The sequence below is a fragment of the Trachurus trachurus genome (genome assembly GCF_905171665.1).
Source record: "Trachurus trachurus genome assembly, chromosome: 3".
NCBI classification, from domain to species: Eukaryota; Metazoa; Chordata; class Actinopteri; order Carangiformes; family Carangidae; genus Trachurus; species Trachurus trachurus.
Window position 1 is genome coordinate 9,514,396 of NC_139893.1, and position 22,550 is coordinate 9,536,945.

Sequence of the window (22,550 nt, forward strand, 5' to 3'; positions counted from 1 at the left end):
TTTTTTTTTTTTTTAATTTAGGATTGTCAGTGGCTCCAGGCGCGGTCGTATCGTTTAACCCTGCTTTATCGCCCTGCTGTTGATTAAAGCTCACTCTTCCACGATAGGTGTGCACAGTTTGTCTTGGATACAGATGTGTGTCATGTTTATTCTCTGCGCTACCAGGGCCAGGGCTTAAATCAGAACTAACTGTTCCCTCGTTGGGAAACAGGCTGCAAACTTCTGGCTGCCGAGCTACTTTTCTGCATTCTCAGACTCCAAAAACCATAATTAACACCACCTTCTGTCAGACACAACCCTCAACCGTGGTGCATGTGTGCTGACTGTATACTCCCATGTGCAGAGTTTTCTTTCCCCCCTCCTCTCCTCTCCTCTCCCCTCCTCTCTCTCTCTCTCTCTCTCTCTCAAGCTCGCTCCCATTCTTCTCCCCATTTCCTTCATGTCTCTGTTTGTGCACAGGGAGCACTCAGCCAGTCAGTCAGAGACAGGACCCCTTAGTTAAATACTAAACCATACAGAGGTGGGACTGAAAAACAACAACAGCTTGAGACAGGACACAGATGTACGATGGCTCAAGGCACTCAGCTGAGAATAGGTCTCCGGTAGAAAATGAACAAATTACACAGCAGTCACCCTAACACAAATGCACACTCAAAAGCAATTTGAAAAATTACAGTTGGGAGGTTTCTCTGTGTAGTCTATGCAGATGAAAAGTAAAGCCTGGGCACATTATGGATATGCCCAATGAAAGTATACCTCATCATTTCATCTCAATTTTTCACTTGTCATATCTCATTTACCGGCACAGCTAGCTCTGTTGAAGAAGCTCTGTATGAAAGCCAGAGAGGAGCCATTTGATATGGCCAAATCGCCCCCTGAGCTGCAAACACCTGGCAATCACTGCATTTGAATGAAAACCTGTCAAAAAGCTCAATGGAGCCCTGACAGAGCCACGGCAACACCGTCATCATCTAATACAAATCCCATCCCTTGTTGTCACCCCCTGCTCCCCTCCCCTTCCAACTTTTGTTTGTCTTACAGGAATCTGACAGCAATAAAGTATGTTCCCTCTACTCCTTCCGGAACAATTCGACTTCCCCACACAAGCCGGAGGAGGGGGCCCGGGAGCGAAGCGACCTGCTGAGCGGATCAGCGTTTGGAACACCGGAGCGCCGCAAAGGAAGCCTGGCAGATGTAGTGGACACGCTGAAGCAGAAGAAGCTGGAGGAGATGACAAAGACAGAGCAAGACGGTACGGCCTGTGTGTGTCTGTTTCTGTGTCTGTGTGTGTGTGTGTGTGTGTGTGTGTGTGTGTGTTTCTGTGTGTGTGTTTGGGGTGTAGGACTCCCTTTTTCCTCCTACGTGCACCCGATCATAGATTTTTCCCTCTTTCTTTTTATAATTTCCTGACCGTCCACCTCTTTTCTCTTGTATCTCTCCGCCTTATACGCTCATGTGGGAACACACACACACACACATACACACACATACACACAAGCTGGGAATTCTGACGTTACAGTGTTTCCAGTTTGTTCTGAACCTCATCCAATGTGACAAAGACTGTGTGGCAGTGCACCTCAGCATAAGTGTGGTCTTCTTTCGATGCCAAGCCAAACTCCTTGACTATAAAACTCATAGTCCTGACCTGATGCCAGGAACATTACCTCTCTTTATTTTGCTACACACAGAGCACTTTTCACTCTGCACAGTTGTTCATCAAAGTCTGCAACCCACAAACAACCTTCTCCAAGATTTTTTTTTTACCTTTGTGTTTATAATTAATTCATCTCACTTGATTCAGTGACAACAGTTCAGAGTTTTTATTTCCTCACTATTCCCAACAGGAAAAAAAGAAAAAGAAAAAAGCTTTTCCTGTGATAAGACAGTTAGGTCTCTGTCATATCTGCACCCCGTTTCACCCAGCTCGGCTCTCCCTCCCACAGCCTGCAGTCTATCAAGAGTATGGTGGAAAAACAAATATTTGAAAGAGCTGCTGAAACACATCCCCCTTCTTAATTAGGGCTGTAGTAATATAACTACATCCAATCAAATGTTAAACCCCCTTGGGAATGCATGTGTCTCATTTAGTGTCTGGGGAGCTCTTAGCTTAAGCACTTCATCAGACGAATAAATTAGACCTCTGTTAGCCTAAAAATAATTCCCCACTTCTTTTTTAAGTGTTCGTTTGGTGATCTTTGTATCAGAGCATCTCAGGCCTCTCAGCAGATAATAATAATTTAGCCACATGGTGATATGGGGAGTGAGTATTTTGTGTGTGGTGTTGCTGTGAGATGATAAAAACAGAACAATCAGTCCTTATTTATCTGAACACCAATAAAACAGAGATCATTGACAAAAGTGAAAAGTTTAGATGATCAAGTTGCATCAAAATGATCAATAAATGCCAAAAATGTATTTGAGACATTAATCGCACAAAACATTCTGGTGTACATGCACCCTGATGGAATTTCTTCAAATTCTGCACAGACATTCAGGTTGAATTTGAAAGAATTTGATGGTTAATAGTCAAACTTTGTGGTCGCTGTGACCTCACAAAGCACAATTTTTAGCTATAACCCACAAATTCATAAGCTATGACACAATTTCACATGTGTATTACAGGATTAAGTGAAGAATTTATGACATTTTGAATGAGAAGTCACCCTCAGTGACATCATGTTCTTCTGGCCATTATTTAATGCTGTGGCGCAGGAAAGAGAGAGGTGGCCATGTTTTCGGCAACTTGGGTGGTTGGCAAAGATATAGTACAAGCACAAAGAGGTGATTCTAGGTTTACCATTTGTGCCCATTGAGCCTATTTATTCTGTAATCAATACCTTTTATAGTATTTCATGATCACTGATTTACCAAAAATATATGAAACATTGGCCTTTGTCAGGAGTTTTCATACTTTCCCCAGATTCATAACATTTTCTCCTGAATGCTCTGGTTTTCTTCCACACCAACGGCCAATAGACATAAATATTATAGGGACGTGCAGCAGCAGTGTTGCCATTGGGCTTAGCTTATCTGGCTGCTCACAGCACCTTACAGGACAAATTTTGGTTAGTAAAAAAAAGCAAAGCTGTTACATCTTTGTTTTACCCTGAGGTAAGAATATATTTCATATGTGTCTCGTTTTCTTGCGGGGTTGATTTTCAGGGCAGTGCTCTATGTAGCAGCGGTGGGTGTTATGGTAATGAGCCCCAGCTGGTGAAGGCTGGTTGTTGCAGTAATTTAAATGGTCAAGTGCAGCTTGTAATCCAGGGCCGTATGTTAGCGCAGGGAGGAGAGGGTGCTTTAGAGTGCCATACAGCTGTTTTAATCTCCTGTTAATAATAGAGACTTGGTCTGCCTCATGCGCTGTGTATCATCGCCACCAAAATAAACTCCCTTGTTGCAGGAAATTAGTTTCTGAGCAGGGAACACAGCAGAAGACAAGAGACTCACAAAGTTCGGCGTGCTGTCCCCAAGCTGCGGGAACGGAGAGATACTCTGTTCATGAGAGCACTTGAGGAAACCTCAGTGGTGATGATCAGTGATTACTGTAAAATGGAGGGAGAGGGACTCTTATAGAAAGCGCCAAAGGAAAACCTTGTAGAAACCTTTGACAAATCATAACCTGATGTCTTTGTTTACGGAGTGAAACGCAGTTGGAAATTGAAAAAGGGGGGCAGGATTATCCTATTAAAGAACACACAAGAAGGCTGGAGAAGCCATTTGTTGTCTTAATGATGTCGCTAATGTAGCACAAGCAACAGATGAGCTAAATATAAGCATGACAACTGTTGTGTCTCATTCTGCTGCTTTGGTGCCTGCCTGGTCGGGATCACTGGGGTCCTCAGAGACTCTCAACCATCTGCTGCCATTCTTCTCTGGCTTTGCCTGTCTGGTCAAGAAAGTTCATTGTCCTGATGCACTGAGGGTAGACGCCATGACCTCAAGTGCAGAGGCAAACAAATGGTCAGTGGAACACGTTTTGCACAATAAATTGCAAAATAAATGGGAAGAATGTGGAAAGCTAAGTGGGAAAAATTATTATTCTTATTTCCTCTACTAATACTCTTCCATGCAGTTTAAAGCACTAGCCATGATGCTTTCTAAACACCATAACAATAGAGGTGCTGCACGGTATTGTAGGTTAAAACTGCCCCGTCCCTTCAGCTCTATATAGTTGTACCCTTTCACCCTCTCTATCCTTCCACCCTTCCTCTCCATTTCTGGTCCTTAAAGTGCTTTAAGTGCTTGTGACTGTGCTAATGAATGAAAATGTTCCCCCAGCAGCGAGCACCGCATTTAGCTGAATAGTCACCTTTGCTGTAAAAGCTCTATTAGGCCCAGTTGCCAGCGGGGCTAACGATTGTGCCCCATGTTTATTTACTAGGTATTGTAAATGCATTATTTATGGATAAGGCTCCAGACAGCACTTGTCAAGAGTTAAAAATGTCAGTATAAAGTATTAGGGGGAAAAGAAAAACAGCCACCATTATAAAAAGCCAAGGTGACCTTGATTTGATTCACATGCAATTAGAAGAGTTTAATATAATGCACTAAAGTATGAATCAATACCGTGCAAGTCAACAGAGAAATACTTTGTGTGTTTAGTCTTTATGATCGTCCCTAAGACAAGGACGAGTAATTGGGTGTCAGCTTCCTGTCTTGGCTTTTAGGGATTCTCCTGGGCTTAGTATCTACTTGTTGAGTCCTTGCCAGTACAACCGGCAGTGAATTACATGCCGTTATGTATTTTATCATCTATGTGTTATTGAGTGGTATGCTGAAACAGACACTACAGCCTCATTCACTCTTTTAGTGCTAGTGAGTAAAGTAACAATCTGAATAGACTGAAACAAACTTTAAAAAAATAAATAAATAACATTGTTAGAGCATCTCAGCTCACTATAAATGGCCAGTTTATTATTGTTGCCTATATGGTATCCAGATTCACAGCTCGGTTCCCAGGATGCTGTTGAGAAAACAGCGCTGCAAACGATCCGCGAACAGGTGTGGTCAGAGGACGTTCGACACAGCTGTTGAACTGACTGTTCGCAGATAATCTATAGCTTTAATCTATAAATATCAATAATCCAATCTCCAACGTTAAAGCTCTCCTTCTAAGTCACATTTATTAAGACTAAAATACAGAGAGAGAGAATGCCCCTCCTTAAGACTACAGCTGTTTTAGAGTGGATTCAGTAGCTGCTCAAGCAGAATATTCAACACCTGGAGCCTTTGACAGAGTCATGGCTAATTAGCTTAGCAAAGGGGAGCCATACCACTATTCAGTCAAACTGCAACCCCTTTTTAATCTCAGGTAGAAGGATATTTAATGATTCTGTTACACCAGCAGGTGACCTAACCATTGGTTGTGACATAAAATAGCACAGCAAACCGTGGCCTGCCGCTGTGAACTAATTGTGTCTGGGCATAGGGTTATATGTGTGTACTGTATGTATGCGCTTCCGTGTTACCACTTAGATGTCTCTTCCTCTCCCTGTGCCTTCATCACCTCTCTATTTGTAAGTGTAATCCCCCTGGCAAGGTTGTGTATTATCACTGTATAATGACTGTGCAGTAGGTTGAGTGTGGGGGAGTGATCAGCATTGTGTGTGTAGCCCCAGGTCATTATCCTCTATTACAACAGGCCATGTAATGAGATTCAGGGATGGGTGAAAGCTTTGGAAGAGAATAGGATCAGCTCTAAGCCTGTGGTCTGATTAGCACTGATGAACTCTTGACTCTGTTGTAACACTGTCCCCTGCCAGTGTCACAACCCGTGCGGCTGGAGCTCACTGGAAATTGGATGCAGGTGCTTCAGTCACAGCACCGACAGAGGATATGTTTTTGAAAATGTATTTAGTTTAATTGTAGCATTTAAAATATTTCTGAAAGGTTTTCTGAAGATGAATTACATGTAACCCTGTATACATTATGCCTTATATTGGAAAAATACCCCGTCCCTCTCCCCAAACAGACTGATGCACTTTCTCCCCTCCTCTTTTAGTTCCCTCCCTTCTCCCCTCTCCTCTCATCCCAGCTGCCATGTCATCTGGTTCTGCTTTATCCCACCTAATTAATAGGAATCTTTGTTATAATGATCTGAGCATGAGCCTCTGACTCTATGCATATGCAATGAGGGTTGGAGATTCAGTTGCCTTGGTTGCCGATTTTGAGGCATTCTTCACACATAGCTCGATGCTTGCCTGCGACTGCGAGTGCAGCAGCATCCTATCGGACAGCCTATAAGGCCGGGACCCTCCTGGCAGGACACGCTGGCCAAACATCAGTCGAGACCCGTCCCTCCTGTGTGGCATGTTCCCATTTCCTTTAATAATCTGTTGTTTATTCTGTCAAGATGATTTGAGAGAGCTACTTATCTTGATGCAAGTAATCTATTTGATCAAATGGGCGATATAGCTTTGTGTGTGAATGCTTGCACACTATACAGTGTGTCAGTGCAGGGGGGGCTACCTCTCCCTCTGTGTGTGTGTGTGAACTGCACACACTCTCTCGTGTGTGTGTGTGTTCTCTCTTGGCCTGTGGCGTGGTGCACCAGCCCAGCGGAGCAGTGCTCTGGTCTGTCACTTTTGTTTGAATAGGTAATGTAGATCTGTTCAGGCTGAAGAGACATGAGCTGGAATCGCTTGTTAAGACACATGATCAAAAGCGGCTCTCTGCTCTCTGCCAATCAACCCTCTTGTCACCCTGTGAAGCAGACGTTAAATAGATTTTTCGGCTGTATGCCGCGGGCAGCCTGCCAGCCTGACATGTGAACTTTCACAAAAAAGATTCCCTGCCCCTCACTCCTCCCTAATCGCACTTTCCCATCCTTTTCCTTGTTCTCTGTTTTTTTTCTTTGCCCCCCTTTTTTTTCCCACTCCCCTTTTTTTTTCTCTCCCCATCTTCCATGTTTGCCCCTCCATCCTGTGACCCTTACCTGAAACAGATCAATATTTCCTCTACGACTATGATTTTTTGTCTCCGACCCTGTCTTACTCTCTGGTGACAAAGTTGCTCCGGTGCCAGGCTGAAATCAGAGCCCAGGGCTAAATGGAGTGGCTGTGTGAGGGGGAACAGGGAGCCCAGAGTGCCTGGTCCACTGCTGAATTATGTATTTACTATCTGTTCCAAAACAGAGCCCTCACATAACACAGACACGTCCCCATAGGACGATGGGAGGCCGACACAGGTTTCACTTTACACAAGCTAAGATATAGATTTTGTTGCCTCTTTCAAAACGGGAACCCTTTCTGCTGTCTTGGTCATTCAGATGACAAAACAAGCAGCTGCTTCTTCAATGTGCAATTCTTTGCATTCAGGATCACCTTCCCCAGTTCTCATATTCCGATTAGTCAACAGTAGCAACTGCTGTGGAGCATTCCAGGGGCCATCTTCCTGGGTTTCAGCTGTTGAGCGTGTCCCCCTGCACCCATGCAGCACAAAACTCCCATTGTGATCCTGGCTTACTGGCTGCACAGGAACCCCTTGATAGGAGGAAACGGGTGTCTCTGAGAGACAAATCACAGCCAGGACAGCACAGAGGCTTGTTTGTCCTGACGTGCTCACAAACCCCCGCACGCTATAGCTGTAGGTATGTCTGATCAACTGTGGTTAAAATGAACTGCATATAAATATTCTCAGTGAGCGTTGATTGTGCAATAGCAATTTGGAGAGTGCAAAATATTGTTGTTGTTTTGTTTTTTTTGTTGGTGGTTATAAAAACAATAGATTTACCTCTGTGTTGTGTGTGTGTGAGTGATTGGGTGAGAAGCAGTTTGTAAAGGCTTGACTGTTTTATGCGACAGCGCAGTATTTGGAGGGGCACAGAGATGGTGAAACGCTGACACACAAGAAGCCAGAAGCCATTAATGCTACTATATTTGTCATTGGGCTGTAACGCAATTGATTTGGGAAATATCGGCCTTGTTGTTCTTCAGCTGTAAGGGACATGAAGAGGGGACACACAGAGACAAACCTCCTACAATGACCAGAGTGGAGGAGGAGGTGCTGAGGCAGTCAAAAAATGAGAGGAACAGGGGCTATTCCACAATGGGATGGGGGGCAAAGGGAGGGCGCATGTGTCCTGCTGTGTGTGTGTGTGAGTGTGTGTGTGAATGCCTGCAGTAGGGTTACACTGGGGGACTTGTGTGCCAGCTCAGTATCACTGTCCTAGCTGTCGCATTCAGCTCCCAAGCATTCTCCACACATAACTTGACAAAAGAGCCGGTGTCATCTGACCAAAGATCAAAATAGTGCGAGTGTAACTCACACCCTGGGCACAGACAGCCTCTGTGGCCTGCTAATGATTTCAGAGCACATTGCAGGCTTGTTCTGTAAGTCAGAGGTACGTCAGCCATCCAGCCAAGAGATCCGCCTTGACACAAGGCAAACATGACAACCAGCGTAGATGCAGCCTATTAACATATTTGCATTGTTTTCCCCCCCCTCCTTTACAGCGAGCATGAACGTCTTACACCAAACTTTGATGTGTTGCCTCTTGAACAAAGAGACTCTTTAATCATTTGTGATGAAGCAGATGTTTCCTCCCACTCAATGCTTTCTCTTTCCCCTTGTTCAATAACATTACAAGCGCCAGGAGATGTGATGAGGATGTCAGGAGAAACGAGTAGAAATGTGTTTTATTACACTCACAAAGCCTCGAGCGCCAATGATGATAATCACTTTTACAAACGTCAGTGCCGCCATTATAGTTTTTAGGTCTGCACTAGATGAGTGGTTAATATGCCTCTATACCACATTTTCTACTGCATATCAAAGTTTAATCAATGTTGCATGCTTTCCTTTGAAATTTGGATTTGTTTGGGGGTGGCCTTCTGTCTCTCTTGTCCTAATTAGCATAAAGCTGTTAAAAAGAAAAGTGGATCAAGTGGACTCTTTACATTCATTTCATATCCTATAACCCATTATTGCGCACCTCATCCTCCTCCTTTTTTGTTATTTTTTTTCTTCTGGGTGGGTGGCACTTTGCTTCAACAAAGCCAATACTGTAGCTTCCCCGTTGCGAGCTGGACCAATGAGCTCAGTCGCTCATGAGAGGCAAATTTCTCCATCCTTGCCCAGCAGGTCTTAGTCTGTATGGCCCTGTAGCCCCACAGAAAGGGGAATGGGGCAGCTGAATAGAAAAATACAGCTTCTATTGTTGCTGAACCAATTTGAACAACAGCACATTGAGACACTCGGTTGTGGGCAAATGAATGGGGTTTTCTACGAGTTGGAATACTTAACCTTTAGAGGTGCTATGGTTACTTCATCATAGCAAGGCGAGGATTAGAGTACCACATACTGTAGCTTTTTAATGCTCTAATGAATTATATTTGTTCAGTAATGGTTTTGATCAAGTTGCAATGATGATACGATATTAAAAAAGACAACTATTTTTTGAAACTTTAACATTGTACTGTAAGAGATTTTTGTTTTTGTGCATGTACTGTATCTCCTTTTTCCTCAGAGAAACCTAATCACATAATTTTTAAAATAGTGACTTCTGGTGTTACAGTCCAGTGAGCAGTGTGTATGCGTCCTGATTTCTGGCATATTAGTAAACAAAGTTGGCTCTGAGATTCGATAAATGACCAAATTGCAGAACTAGAAATTAATAATGCTCTCACTGTGAGCTTAGTCTTTTTTTATTTGCTTAAAACTATATAGTTCATTCACATACACACACACACACATGAGAGCAAAATGAAACTCATTTAGAGTATGTTGTGTTACCAAAAGTACAGTATATTACCCAGCTTATTCTTGTAATTTGTGCTTTTTTAATATCTCATCTTATGGTTCAGTCTCTGGAGCGCATCGCCATCGTCCAGTCGTTTATGATGAAATAAAGTTTCGATGTCTATACCAGACACTTGGCTTCACTGCAAATTGTAATGCATTCATGTGGATCCTATTAGTCTCTTTTTGTCCTTGTAGAGTCAGACACCCATTAATTTACTAAATCACACTGAACAGCCATGATCACAGTACTCCACGTTTTCTTCACACGTCTATTAATTTAACATAGTTGAATAAATGTGAATGTTTTCGAGCATTGATTAGCAGGCAAGTTTATATCTGACAGTTAAATTGCAGGGTACCCAAAAAAAATCTCTCCAATGCAAGGTACCCAATAATTTAATTTTTGTGTAAAATTATTATAATTTATTACAGTGTGTGGACCCTAATGATTACCGACATCAAATGGAAATTATAAATTGAAATCAAGTCCACATATTTCTCCTCATAATGTTCATCTCCACGAGTGCTGATCCCCTCATCAGCACCGCTGAGATTCCAGAAGTAACGTCTACTTTTTCTTTCTAATAAACCAAACACAGACTTGCTTGCACACACTCAAAGACGCATTATCTCTTCAGAATAAATATAATCAATGTCACACTTGAGACACTGCATTATTAAATGTTTTATTAGCCTGATTTTTTAAATAGAAATTGTTTTAAAATGAATTATTTGTGTTTTATCCCACTCCATTTTAACAACACATCCACTTCACTCTGACCTTGCCTGTGTTTTTTTTTTCACATGCACTATTTAGTCTTCCTTTATTTAATCAAACGAGTAATTGTTTGTTTCCCTGAGAGTGCATTGTATTAATAGTCATGTTCAATAGACTCCCTCTGCTGCCGGAATAGAGATTTTAAAGCAAAGGAGGGGAGACGAGTGGGGATGAAAAGTTCATTTTGCTATCCAAGCATTTAATGGCCCTAGTTCTTAAAAGTGACCTTGTGGGGTAGAGAGCGAAGCAGCACAGCAGCTCCTTCCAGCTGCACACATGGCATCCATCGGGGGCACAATCACGCACAGTCCCAACACCTCAGGCTCGGACATATGTTGAGTTTTATTTCATTCTTCTGACATTAATCCTATTCACCAGCTGTTCTGCCAGCTGCCACTCTCCGGCTTAAGGGGAGATTGCAGTTTTGGGGGCTCTGTGTACTGGTTTATCTTGGCTCCTCATCTCCTCTTCACCAAGTTTTGATTGTTTTTTTTCCTCACTTGCCCTCCTCTTACTTCCAGGTTCCTTGAGTTGCATACTTCGTCTGCAATCTTTCGCTCGCTTTCAACTCCTTTGCTTTTGTTTTCTCCCTCTTTAATTTGTGTAGATAAAAGTGTCTCAAAGCTGCAATTTCTCTTTGAATCTTGGCTTTTTCAGGGCCTGTGCATCTACAATGCCTACAAAGTCTTTGGTAGCGTTTCTTCAAGATATGTTCGTAAAAATATGTGCAGAATATTTACGGTACTGTTAACATTTACAGAGGCTAGCGATGCATAGCACTTATCAGCATGCAGCATACCAGTCTCATGTCTATCCCTCAACTTCTCCCACTCTTTCTCTCAAGAAAACATTTGTAAGGAATCTCAGCGCTCAAACCGGCTCACCTCAGTCATCTAACAGCATTTCTCTAGGATTAGCCTGGACATGGCCTCAGCCTGTACAGTTATGATTATTGACATATTGGGTCTGACATATTTCACATTTATGTGCATTGTCTGGAAGCATACTCAAGTGTTCTCAATGTCATTTCTGCTGAAGTACGGCCGGGCAGTCTGCGAGCAAGGGCCGCAATGAATTGATCATTGCTCACTGCTCACTTTAATAATTCAAGCCTGATTGCCACAGAGTGCCGCAGTAAAATGGATTGGGAGAGGTCACATGCTGCTCAGCTCAGGAGGTGAAGCCTCTTGGGGATGGTTAATTCATATATGCTTGATAGACACGTGTCCTATTTAGAGAGGTCAGGGTGCTGTGTGTGTATACAGCCTCTCAGAACGGCCAGGTCACCACTGGGGGATTAACACGTTGGTCAGTGCAGATAAAGGGAAGGATAAGGGACAGGTTCCTGGTCATGTAGGTCAGCATGTTTAGCTGCTCGAGGTAAAACCTACAACTCTTGAAAAAAAAAGAAAAAGAAATAAAAAGAGTTACCTACAAAGTGCATCTGTTTTTCCTACTTAAAATTGTACTTGGCATTTAATGCTGCAGCCTTTACTTGCTTGTGGGGGAAAACACAGGGATACAATCAGACAGATTAGATGGAGGTACAGTACTGTAAGTAAGAAGTACAGAAAAGAGGATGAAGGGAGGTATTGGAGCAGAGGATGTGTTCACTGTCACAATCTCAGATGAAGCACATCTCATGTAGGTTACCTACAGTATATTTATAGAAACTGTTTACATGACCAAATAAGGTGACTAACGGAGATGCTCACCAAGTGGAATAATGATTAGGTGTCAGTTAAAGAAAGCCCACCACGAGGTAGCAGGTGCTCCACAATACACTGACATGTCTCAAGGAGCTGGACCTCTTTATTTATGCATGCCAGCACTAGTAATTACATATTAAAAAGCTGGAATTATTTAACTGCACCAAAAAAGTCTTCTGGAAATGGTAGAGGTTATTAAAACTGTTGACAACGAAGGAAAGGTAATTGCCTGAAAATGAGCGACAACGCACTGTTGTGCTCAGAATGTTTTTTCCCCCCAGCTCCCTCTTTAGCGTTTGCATTGTGCGGCATCACCCGGGTGTGTAACCTATTGCGTTCCGATTGCTCCCTTGCAATTAGTGCCCTTTTTGTCCTCACTTCAATAACGCCATGATTATGGAGACTTCAGGAGTATTTGCAGCATCCAACAGCTGTTGTCTCAGGGACTACCGGCTGAATGACAAAAACATGTTTTCTCTCTGCATTTCACTTCCCTGCCTGCCTCTTGTAATTATTATGTTTTATTTGGTGTGATGATGGGGTCTTGTTTTTAGTGTGTCTGTGATTAAGATATTCAAAGGACTCCTTGGAGTATGTCACAGTCCTTTTCTTTTTTATCAATCTCGACTTTTGATTTGTTTCCCGTGCAGCACAGAGTGGATGGGAAATTACATGTCAGCTTCTCATTGTCTGACTGAGATTTCTGAGAGTTTGATCTTTGAGACAGAAATTTATGCCTAAATTAAAGAAATATACTACACCACTACACTGAATGTAGGAGTGGGATTTAAAAGCTTTTTTTTTTTGAAAGCTATTTAAGACATTCCAGTTTTCTTTACGCTTTAGAATTGAACCACATAGTTTTTACATGTGTAATCACCCACTGCAGTCACTGTGATGAAGTAAATTAAAAGCATTAATATCACATAGAGGAGTCAATAAAAGTATAATTTAGGGCTGTATACATCTTCAAAATAACAGTGATTGGTGTAAACTACTGCCATACTCAATAACTCTGGATATCTCTCATCCAGTTTCTTACTTCATTCAGCTTGTAGCTTGTCACAAAAACACTAATCATCACCAAGCTACAAGCATCCACATATTATAAAACTTTATAACTCGCAATAAAAAAACAAAAAAAGTTTTTTTTTTATTAGTTCTAACATGTTTTACTGTATTCAGGACATGATTTTGACCAAACATTTCTGTTTCCCATTATTTTCATCATTGCATTTTCAATGTTGGCACATTTTATACACTCGTTTGACTGCAGCTAACTAAGTCTATAGTGGTGAATACTTAAAAAGCTTATTTAAAAGAATTACAGTCACTGGTCAGAGTTTTTGCAAATGTAATTTTAATATTTTGAGAAGTTATTCCCTACATTTTATCATCTTTATTTCATTACTTCTTTGACTCGCTCTTTGTTTATTCATTATTTATAAAACTCCTCATTCTTCAGTTTTGTTGTTGCAGTTCATAGATCTTCCTAATGCCCAGTTTAATGTTCTGTGGAGGTTTTGGTTCTGGTTGACTATAACTGGATTATGACAAATTGTAAAATATGCTGTGCTTCTTTCAAGCTGAAGCTTGTTTAGCGACTCTAAGCCCCATTTCCTCTGTTTCTCTGCAGCTCACTGCAAATACCGCTGTTTCCCTGTTTGCCTCACTGTATAGGCCTCTGCGATCTGGGGAGGAAATTATGTATATGGTCAGTGTCAGTTGATCATTGATTTGGTAATTACATGTTTCCCCTTGAGGCAGGGACGACTGATATACAAGGCCAATGCTAAAGGGGAGGTCTCCGAGTCTGTTATCCATGACTTATGGCTAATTTGACTCTCCTTGATAGCCCTCTTTTCTCTGCCAACGGCTTTTCAACACAACAAACACTCAAACACAAGTATCATCTTTCTCCCGGGAGAATAGTGCACACAGAGAAGCTCAGACTGTGGTGGCAGACAGTTGAAGCATTTTCACTGCTGACAACACAGGGTAATAAAACACCCACTGCTGCGTGTTGTAACAAACCATTTCTGAGCTTTGAAGCAGTCACGGTCTTTTGAAACAACATGATGGCGTGTTTTGTTGCATCAACACATTTAATAGATTAAACCTTTTAGCGATTGAAAACATTGATATGTAAAAGTGAAGATGGCCTCTTTATTTCTTTTTTTTTTTTGCCCAAAGCATCATTGGTATATTTGTGAACTTTTTTTTATACACACACTGGACTTCATGTCTCCATGGCAATCTGGAAAGCCATTTGAAAATTAGTGTGTCATGAATTTTTAAGATCTGCTTTATTACCGTCCAATCCAATTCCAAAGTGACAAGATTTGATTTGTTTGTAACTGTGTTTATTTGTGTAGTTGGTGTTTCGCTCAGTGATTTGAGTTTTTCGACCGTCTCCAATGATGGTTTGAATGCCCTGCTCTGTTTAGAGCCGCAATAAAAACAGAAATTAGCAAACGACTTTTCCTCTACCTTCGCTTCTCAACCGCAGAAATCACTGGCTAACTAGCACAAGATTTAATAAACGCATTTTGTCGTACAACGTGAACAATGAAGACGATAATTAGTTAGTGTGTTGATTTGCCAGTGAGCTAACAGCTATCTGTTAGCGACTTTCCCTGAAGCCTGTCAGTGAGTAAAGATATAGGACAGATATATTTGTATGAACCTGCCTCGTAGCTTCACTACTGTGGTTTACAGTGAACATGATATTCTGGCTGCTCTGACTACCAGGTGCTGAAAGCTTTGTTTATGTCACACATCAACCCAGTAACATTCTTTTGTTGAGATTTATGAGGATCATTAGCTTTGTTTTTAATACAGTTTTTAAAAAAAAAGAAAAAAAAAGAAGCTATAGCCTAATCTATCCGACTCATCTCAGCTCTAGGCGTCTCAATCCCCGCGCCTGTTCACCCACATCAACACAATCAGAGATACCTGCACAGGAAAACCTGTACACAAGAGATGACAGCGCTGATAGGAGATAAACAAATTGAATTTGGTCGTATTAAATCAGTGATGACTATTCACTTTCTTTGAGTGCCACTTGGAAATGCTGGAAAAAAAAAATCTTGGGAAAGGATTCAGTGCATTTTTCCAGCTATACAGCACCAGCCCCAGAGAAGAGACAATGAGACCCAGACGGGCTTAGTAGTCCAGAAACCATTCCTCTCTCAATGGGAACACGTCTTGGACGCACACTCCAGTAGTTTTGTCTTGTATGTTGCTATCTGTGCTAGCTGCAGAGCGGAGGGGGTCTGTGCCAGGCGAGGGTCCATAGGGACCATTGGAATCGCTGGGGCTGGAGGAAGTTGGTCTGGGTCCAGTGGGGCGATCTGGGCTTGGTGACAAGCCAAGCTGTCTACTGCAGGGACGCTGGGAAAATGTAAATAAGAGCCTGATAAGGGCTATTGTTTTCATTCCATTCTCATCCCAGCTGAATGGCCTGCTCCCCAGCCACAGAGCATTTTATCTCGAGAGGGGGAGGGAAAGAAATGGAAGGGGAGGGGGTGCGAGAGATTTAAGAGCCCCCATAGGAAAATAAAAATAAACTCACTGGACTCTTCTCTTGTTTAAGCTAATTCCCCAGTATGTGATGTCCTACTTTAAGAGGACAAGTGTGTGTAACTCTTCTTTACACTAAAAACTTCAGAAGTTCGCTATTAACCGTCCTAAATAATGACGTTTCGCCTTTCCCTTGTAAATCTACCGGCGTTTGATACCCAGTGAAGTTGTTGAAGAGTGATCATAAATAATGTGTTATTCTATGGTGAATACAGTGTGCATCAACTTGATTTTCTCTGTGTCATAACCTGACAGTAATTATTATGTTGATACTAACCAGTGTTTCCATTGGCATCTATAATTTCTCCAGAGAAAACAGACAGGCATTTTAGAAACTGAAATAGCATTCCTCCTATTAATCTAAATTCTTCTGAAAACTAGGCTGTGGAAGGGTGCTTTGAAAAAAGCCAGACATCTGACTCATTTACTGTTTTCCTCGAGTGCGCCTGCGCAAAAAAAAGTTGCTCTGCTTTCACCAAATCCATTTTTGGTTGCCTGTTTTGTCCGCGTCGTTTTGAACACTGGAAGGTGTTTGAGAGTTATTTTATAGACTAATCCTGGTCATTATTCACCTCTCCCAGGTGGAAGGCAGGGAGGACAGCGGTGCATTCCAGCTGTAGTCTCTCCTGTTGGAGGACTTGGCAGGTCGTGTTTGGCCCAGCGGAGGGGATGGAGAATTGAGGGAGCGGCGTCTCTCCTGGGAGGGAGGTGGAAAGGAGGGGGAGGACTGGAGTAGAATGGAAGCTGGCACCATATTATCTCCAACAGTTGGTGCATTCCTTAATGATCAAGTGCTGGAGCAGCATCTGTGATGAAAGCGTGCGTGTCTCCGTGTGTGTGTACGCGCAAGAGAGAGAGGGAGCATATGTGTACATATCAACATATGTTGACAGTGTTTGTTTAATTCCCCTTTACGCCACTGTAGAAATAAGGCGTTTTCTGTGCTTTAGGGGAGAAAGAAATGTCAAGCACCGATGTTGTTCTGTCTGTTTGAGGATTACTACGTATGGGGAGGTTGTTGTTCTGGGAGAGGAAGCTGCCTCACCGAGGGAAGAGGCGCTGCTACTCCCCCGTGCCCTTAACCCCTGTTTTAAGATCTGTGATCTTTGTGCCATGCAGGGAGTTAACACACACAAACACATACAATATACACAGCCTTTTGCTCTCTCTCCCTCTCTTAGGGTCAAGGGGACAAACTGTGAGTTGGGAATTGGAAAGTCAATAAAGCAGAAGTAATGTTATAATGACCCTGGGCTGAAGATGTCCTGTCGACCCCCATCACATTGGAGGAAGTGGACAATCAAACAAAATGGTCACTCTGCTTGATCTCTCTGAAAGCCATCCTTAAACAAGGCCACAAGAACCACTGACCCCCTGTTACTCCCAGTTCCTCTGAAGTCAGTGTGTTTGTCAGAGAGAGCAACAGTGTTTGGTTTGTGGAAGCGAAGGGCAAGAGATGTTACAGCGGGATAAAAGGAAACGACACTTGTATACATTCTGAACTGTATAAATCTTCTGTGTCTGATGTCAGGGGTGATAATGGAGAAAGTGGAAGAGTCCACAATGCTGCATCGCGTGACAGGCTGTATCCCTGTTTGTCAGTCTGCATTTCACATTATGTGCAACATGGAAACACGTGACAGCTAGATCAGACTGAGAAAACAAACTCCTCAGTGACTTCATTTGAAATATTAACATGCTTACAAAGTGTCTCTTTTTTAGGTTCGGTATGTGGTTAGACTCTTTTTTATTATTATGCCCCCAGGCTTTTGCATTTTGATGTAAAAGCCTGTTTTACAATACGTTAGTTAGCTATATACTAAATGTCCTGATGTGGTTCAGATTGGAGGCGGTTTGTAGAGACAGTAGCTCAAGGTGGAGGGGTGGAGGCTCCTTCTCATGCTGCTGGTGTTTGATGGGAACAGGCTGACCCCTAAGCGGTGCAGGGATGGTGGAGGCCTGGGTCGGCTGGCCCAGTGTGTTCTTTATCAGCTACCCCAGCGACAGCATGGCAGATTGCAGCCATTCCTCCTCTGATTCATTGTCTGCTGGACAAATGTTAATTGTTTTCATCATTGGCAGCTCTGTGAACGCTCGGACGTACCCAGTCTCACTCTTTGCCTCCCACTTAATGCGTCTCTCTGCCCTTATGCTATCCCCCACAATGCCGCTTCCCTTTCTCACTCCACCCTTAGCTCATCTCCCGACTGACAGGCCGAGTCTCTTTGAATGTTCGCCGTGCACTACCATCAAATAAAACAGCACTCTTTCATCTGATATCATCTTTCTTTAAATTAAAGCGAACAGACATAGAGATCCACAACATTCGCAGCACTTAAAAAAAACAAAAAACAAAATCCATACAGATGATTTCACTATTAAAAAAGCACTCGAAGATAATTTACTCATCCATATGTTGTTATATATCGTTTGTGCAGAATCCTCATGCATGGAGAAACTTCTTTCAAAAGACTGGAAGGAGAAGATGGAGAGGCTCAACACCAGTGAACTTTTGGCAGAAGTAAAAGGTAGGACGACAACCATTGCATAAAACCGAGCAGATTTACAACACAAACACCACTTTAAGCCGTGTTAACAAGTCCCTCATTCCTATCAGACATACATAATCTATGTACTGTATAATCTCAGAAACAGCCTTGTACTGCGAAATAAAACAAAGGCCTTTGGCTGCCCTCCTCATTCATTTCTCTCCTCCCTTATCTTTTGTTGGAATGCCCAACTCTGTCCAAACTGCTGTCTTCGAAATTCCAGCCCATTTAGACCCATTCGGAGGCGCTCCGAGCTTGTCAGCAGTTTATTGTTGTTGTCCCTTCAGACGGCCCTGAGCCCAGCGACTCATGTGTGCGGCTGGCACATGCGGTGCGTTCATGCCGCTCTGGTAATTGCTGAACCCAAAGCGTGCTCGATGTAAACAGAGCATGAGAGTAAGAGTATGAGAGAGAGAGAGGGAGAGGGGGGGGGGGGGAGGCGTACGGAGAGGGAGATGATGCGGAGTCGTCTCCTCGGTGCGCCTGTGTTCGAGTGGAATGTCTTGACTCTAACAGTGAACGCCCTGCGCCGCGTATCAAGTGCTGCACGGCAGAGCGCAACTCCGCACTCCCCCAAAAAATCTCTGTTTATGACAGCATGAAGGTGGGCCGCGGATGGGCCGGGCTGCTGCTGCTCAGTCCTTAGCACTGACTGTTACTGAGAGCTGGCGTGTTTATACAGCACAGGGAAGCACAATATACCAGCTGGCTGATAACACCAGGCTGTCACTGGATCCTGTGCTCTCCCCTCCAAGATTATTTTATCAGACAACTTCTCTCTTGTTTTTATTTCTTCCAAAAACCTCATCAACAATATGAATTTAGTGCATTCCCAATAAAGTGCTGAAATGCTTTTTTTTAAATGATCATTTCATGCATGGTTTTCACTGACCTATAAAGAAAGCTGGTTTTACTGCTGTGCAGGTGATTTTGATCATTTGCTTAATTGTTTCTTTTCCCAAAACATGTGTGACACACATAAATAAAACTAGTGTTTGGTTTTAATTATTGAATTACACTTTCTCCACTTGCAAGAGGAAAGGGGGGGGGGGAGGCTGTTGAATGTTCTAATAAGTATATTCATTGGCAATAACCTTAATGAACTGAAGGATAAATCACCGCTTGGTAAACTAGATTCATTGTACCTGCCCTAGTATACTGTATGCCACTGTAGATCAAAGTGCACTGGGTAAAATGTTTAAAATGATTTAGCCTTTTGAAAGCTGGTCTGTTAAATTACAGGCAGGGCATTTCTTCTGATGAATGGGAACTGGAAGGTTACTTGGTGGTTTGTAAACAGGTAGGGAGTCTGATAATAAACACTATGGCCTCTGTCTGTTGATGAGTTATGGAGACAGTCTATACACCACAGTTACCAATATAAATGCTTCTCCTATCACAGTGGCAGCCTTAGATTTTTAATTAGCATGCCATTTCATATGACTGTAGACATTTCAAAGGGCTGCTTTGTGCTCCCCCTTACAAATGTCTCTCTCTCTGCGTTTGATGTCTGCCTGATGTAAATACAGGCAATTAAAAAGAAGCCCAGGGTTGGAGACGCACAAGGTCCACTTAATTAAAACACAAACAAAGGTACCAAGCAGAAAACACCTTATGATTAAGATCTAAAGTGTTATGAGGAATCAGAGGTTCCATTAATTGTTAGGTTAAAATCAGCACACAAGGCAAACATGCCTGTAGGTTTCAAATGGATAAAAAAGAAAGTAGAGTATAAAGACAAACATTCAGACACAGAGAGACTACAGTACAGGACTGGCAGCGTGGCCTTGTATATTCCGTGCCGATCGCTCACCAATTCTTAAACCAATTATACACAGCACCTCTGTAGGCTACCTTTTGACAATGTTCCATCAAAACCTTGAGAGATGAGCCGTGGTGTTACTGTAGAGGCACAGTGCTGGAATCTGACTGGTGAGGAAATCATTTCTGACTCGCTCTTACAAATCAAATAAAAATGCAAAACAATAAGTGTGACAGAATCTGACCTGAGGGCTCACCCATGAAGAGAGAGAGAGACATTCTTCTACTGCCGCTCTGTCGGAACATGCCCCGAATACTTTATCCTGCCGAGGTGAACACGCACGTACAGTAAACAAACAAAACAGAACAATTGTATCGACAACATCAGAGATTTGCTTTTCAAAGTCTGCTCACCCAGCCAAGCATGCACTTCTTACAGATGACACATCTATAATTATACCTTATTGTCAGGAGGGTGTTTGGCCGTGTATAATGTGCCGTTTCCGAAGGTTAAAACATTTTTTCGGGGTTTGAGTGTTGGTTGACAACAGGAGCGATAATCCAGCAGAGGCAAGCGCTCTTAAGTCAGACATGTAGAACGGTGTTATTAAGAGTTAATGATTTCAAATCTCTACCACCTTTTTCTTGTAAGCTGCGAGGGCTTAGGCATCAACAGGGGCAGAGAAAAAAGAAGGAGAGTTTGTGAAGGAGCATTAGTGGCGGATTTCTTTTCACCAGTCAATTCCAGAGCTGTTTGTTTTCATACCTGAGCTTAGCTGTCAATCTGCAGGAACGATGAGGAGAGAGATGAAATCTCCCGAACAAAACCACAGAGCAAGAAAGGGAGGCCAGCTGGAAGGGCTCCAAACCACAGAAAGTAGCAGATAATAGGAGGCAAGGTGGTAGGAGGAGTGCTGGAGGGAGGGAGAGAGAGAGAAAACAATTTTTGACGTGGATACTTGACTCGACATTTATAATTATACAGCTCAGAGATTCTTCTTTTCCTTAAAAAAAAAAAAAAAAAAAACATGAAGCCCCCCCCCTTTCATCACATGACTCGAAATACTTATAATCCCATACATAATTGCAGAGTGTATATACAGTATGGATGTATGTATATCCACACATAGGCTATACATTGTGTGAAATGTATACAAATATAGCACACACAGTGTCCCATGGTAGATAAGGTTGCTCTCTGTTGCATGCTTGCTGTGTGCAGGGTCTTTGAGCCTCATACTCAACAGAGCTGTTTAAGTTTCCCTGCTGAGTGCCAGTCTCCCAGCCCCCCGTTGGGGGAAGAAGAAGGAGAAGAAGGAGAGAGAGAGAGAGAGAGAGAGAGAGAGAGAGAGAGAGAGAGAGAGAGAGAGAGAGAGAGAGAGAGAGAGAGAGAGAGAAAAATACTCAAGCATTTACTCAAACTGGAGGAAAATATGTAGTTACTAAATTGGAACACAAGCTGTATTCATTCTCTTGGAATTTGGTTTAAAAAAATATATAAATAAATATAAATAAGAAGGAAAAAAAAAAAAAAGAAGCTCGACATTACACCAGCGTTGAAACGGCTGCTTGAATTCTGAAGCAGAAAAATCAGGACTCTTGCACTGTCACAATCAATTTGAGAATGGTGTCCACATGACAGTGGTTGGGTGCACACAGACAGTCCTGTGGCAGGCAGATAAGTGGAAGCTCTTTAGGAGGAGAACACAGGGCGAGGCAGGGCGGCAGCTGAGACTGATTTGATGCTGGCCCTACCTGTGCTGGCTTCACTCCTGCACAGACAGAAAGGACTCCACTGTGTGAACACAGAGCCCATATTGTTCAGCCACACGGGGTTAGCTTCAAAACACGATTATTCACTTTAAATTTTTTAACTTTATTCTTAATGGCTTCCATAAAGCGAGGCTTTTGTGAGATTGTATACAGCGCTGTATCTGTGCGCACACACGTACGTTCCCACCCGGTGACACCGACTACTGTCTGTCGCTTTAGAAAAACACGTATTTTGTGTTAGCGGTTGATTTCAAATGGCCTGTGTGTTTTCACAACATACTGTATATGAATATTATGTTTATTATATTTACCCAAACGTACAAAAACATTCACACACAAACAGCACAAAACACTATCTGTCCAGTTGCTCCAGTCAAAAAAAAAATGCCTCAGTTAGCATTTTCTCCACAACACTTCAGTCAACTGTTTGCCCTGTGCACTCAGGTGAAATATGAGCCACAGTAAATCATTATTCCTCAGGCCACATTTGCCAGATGAATGTATGAGAGTGTTGGACTGTGTGTTTTTCTCCTCTAATGAATTGAGGAATTTAGCTTGTGGCAATGGAGGTAAAGAAGGAAGTGCTGTGCTCGAGTGTTTGTGTATGTGTGTTTGGGAATGTGTTGAGTGTGTGTGTAAGAGAGTGAGTGTGTG

General features: G+C 42.6%; 1 protein-coding gene across 10 annotated transcripts in view; it reads left to right on the top strand.

Moving 5' to 3' along the window:
- Nucleotides 1-22,550, top strand: part of sox6 (SRY-box transcription factor 6) — a 137,858-nt gene that overhangs the window by 49,436 nt on the left and 65,872 nt on the right. For 9 of the 10 annotated variants that reach the window (XM_083969215.1, XM_083969221.1, XM_083969213.1 and 6 more), the window contains 2 exons: nt 1,042-1,252; nt 18,252-18,341. In XM_083969215.1, the coding sequence (XP_083825341.1) occupies nt 1,042-1,252; nt 18,252-18,341 (301 nt within the window). The remainder of the gene's footprint in view (nt 1-1,041; nt 1,253-18,251; nt 18,342-22,550) is intronic. The other variant, XM_083969214.1, reaches the window with a different exon arrangement.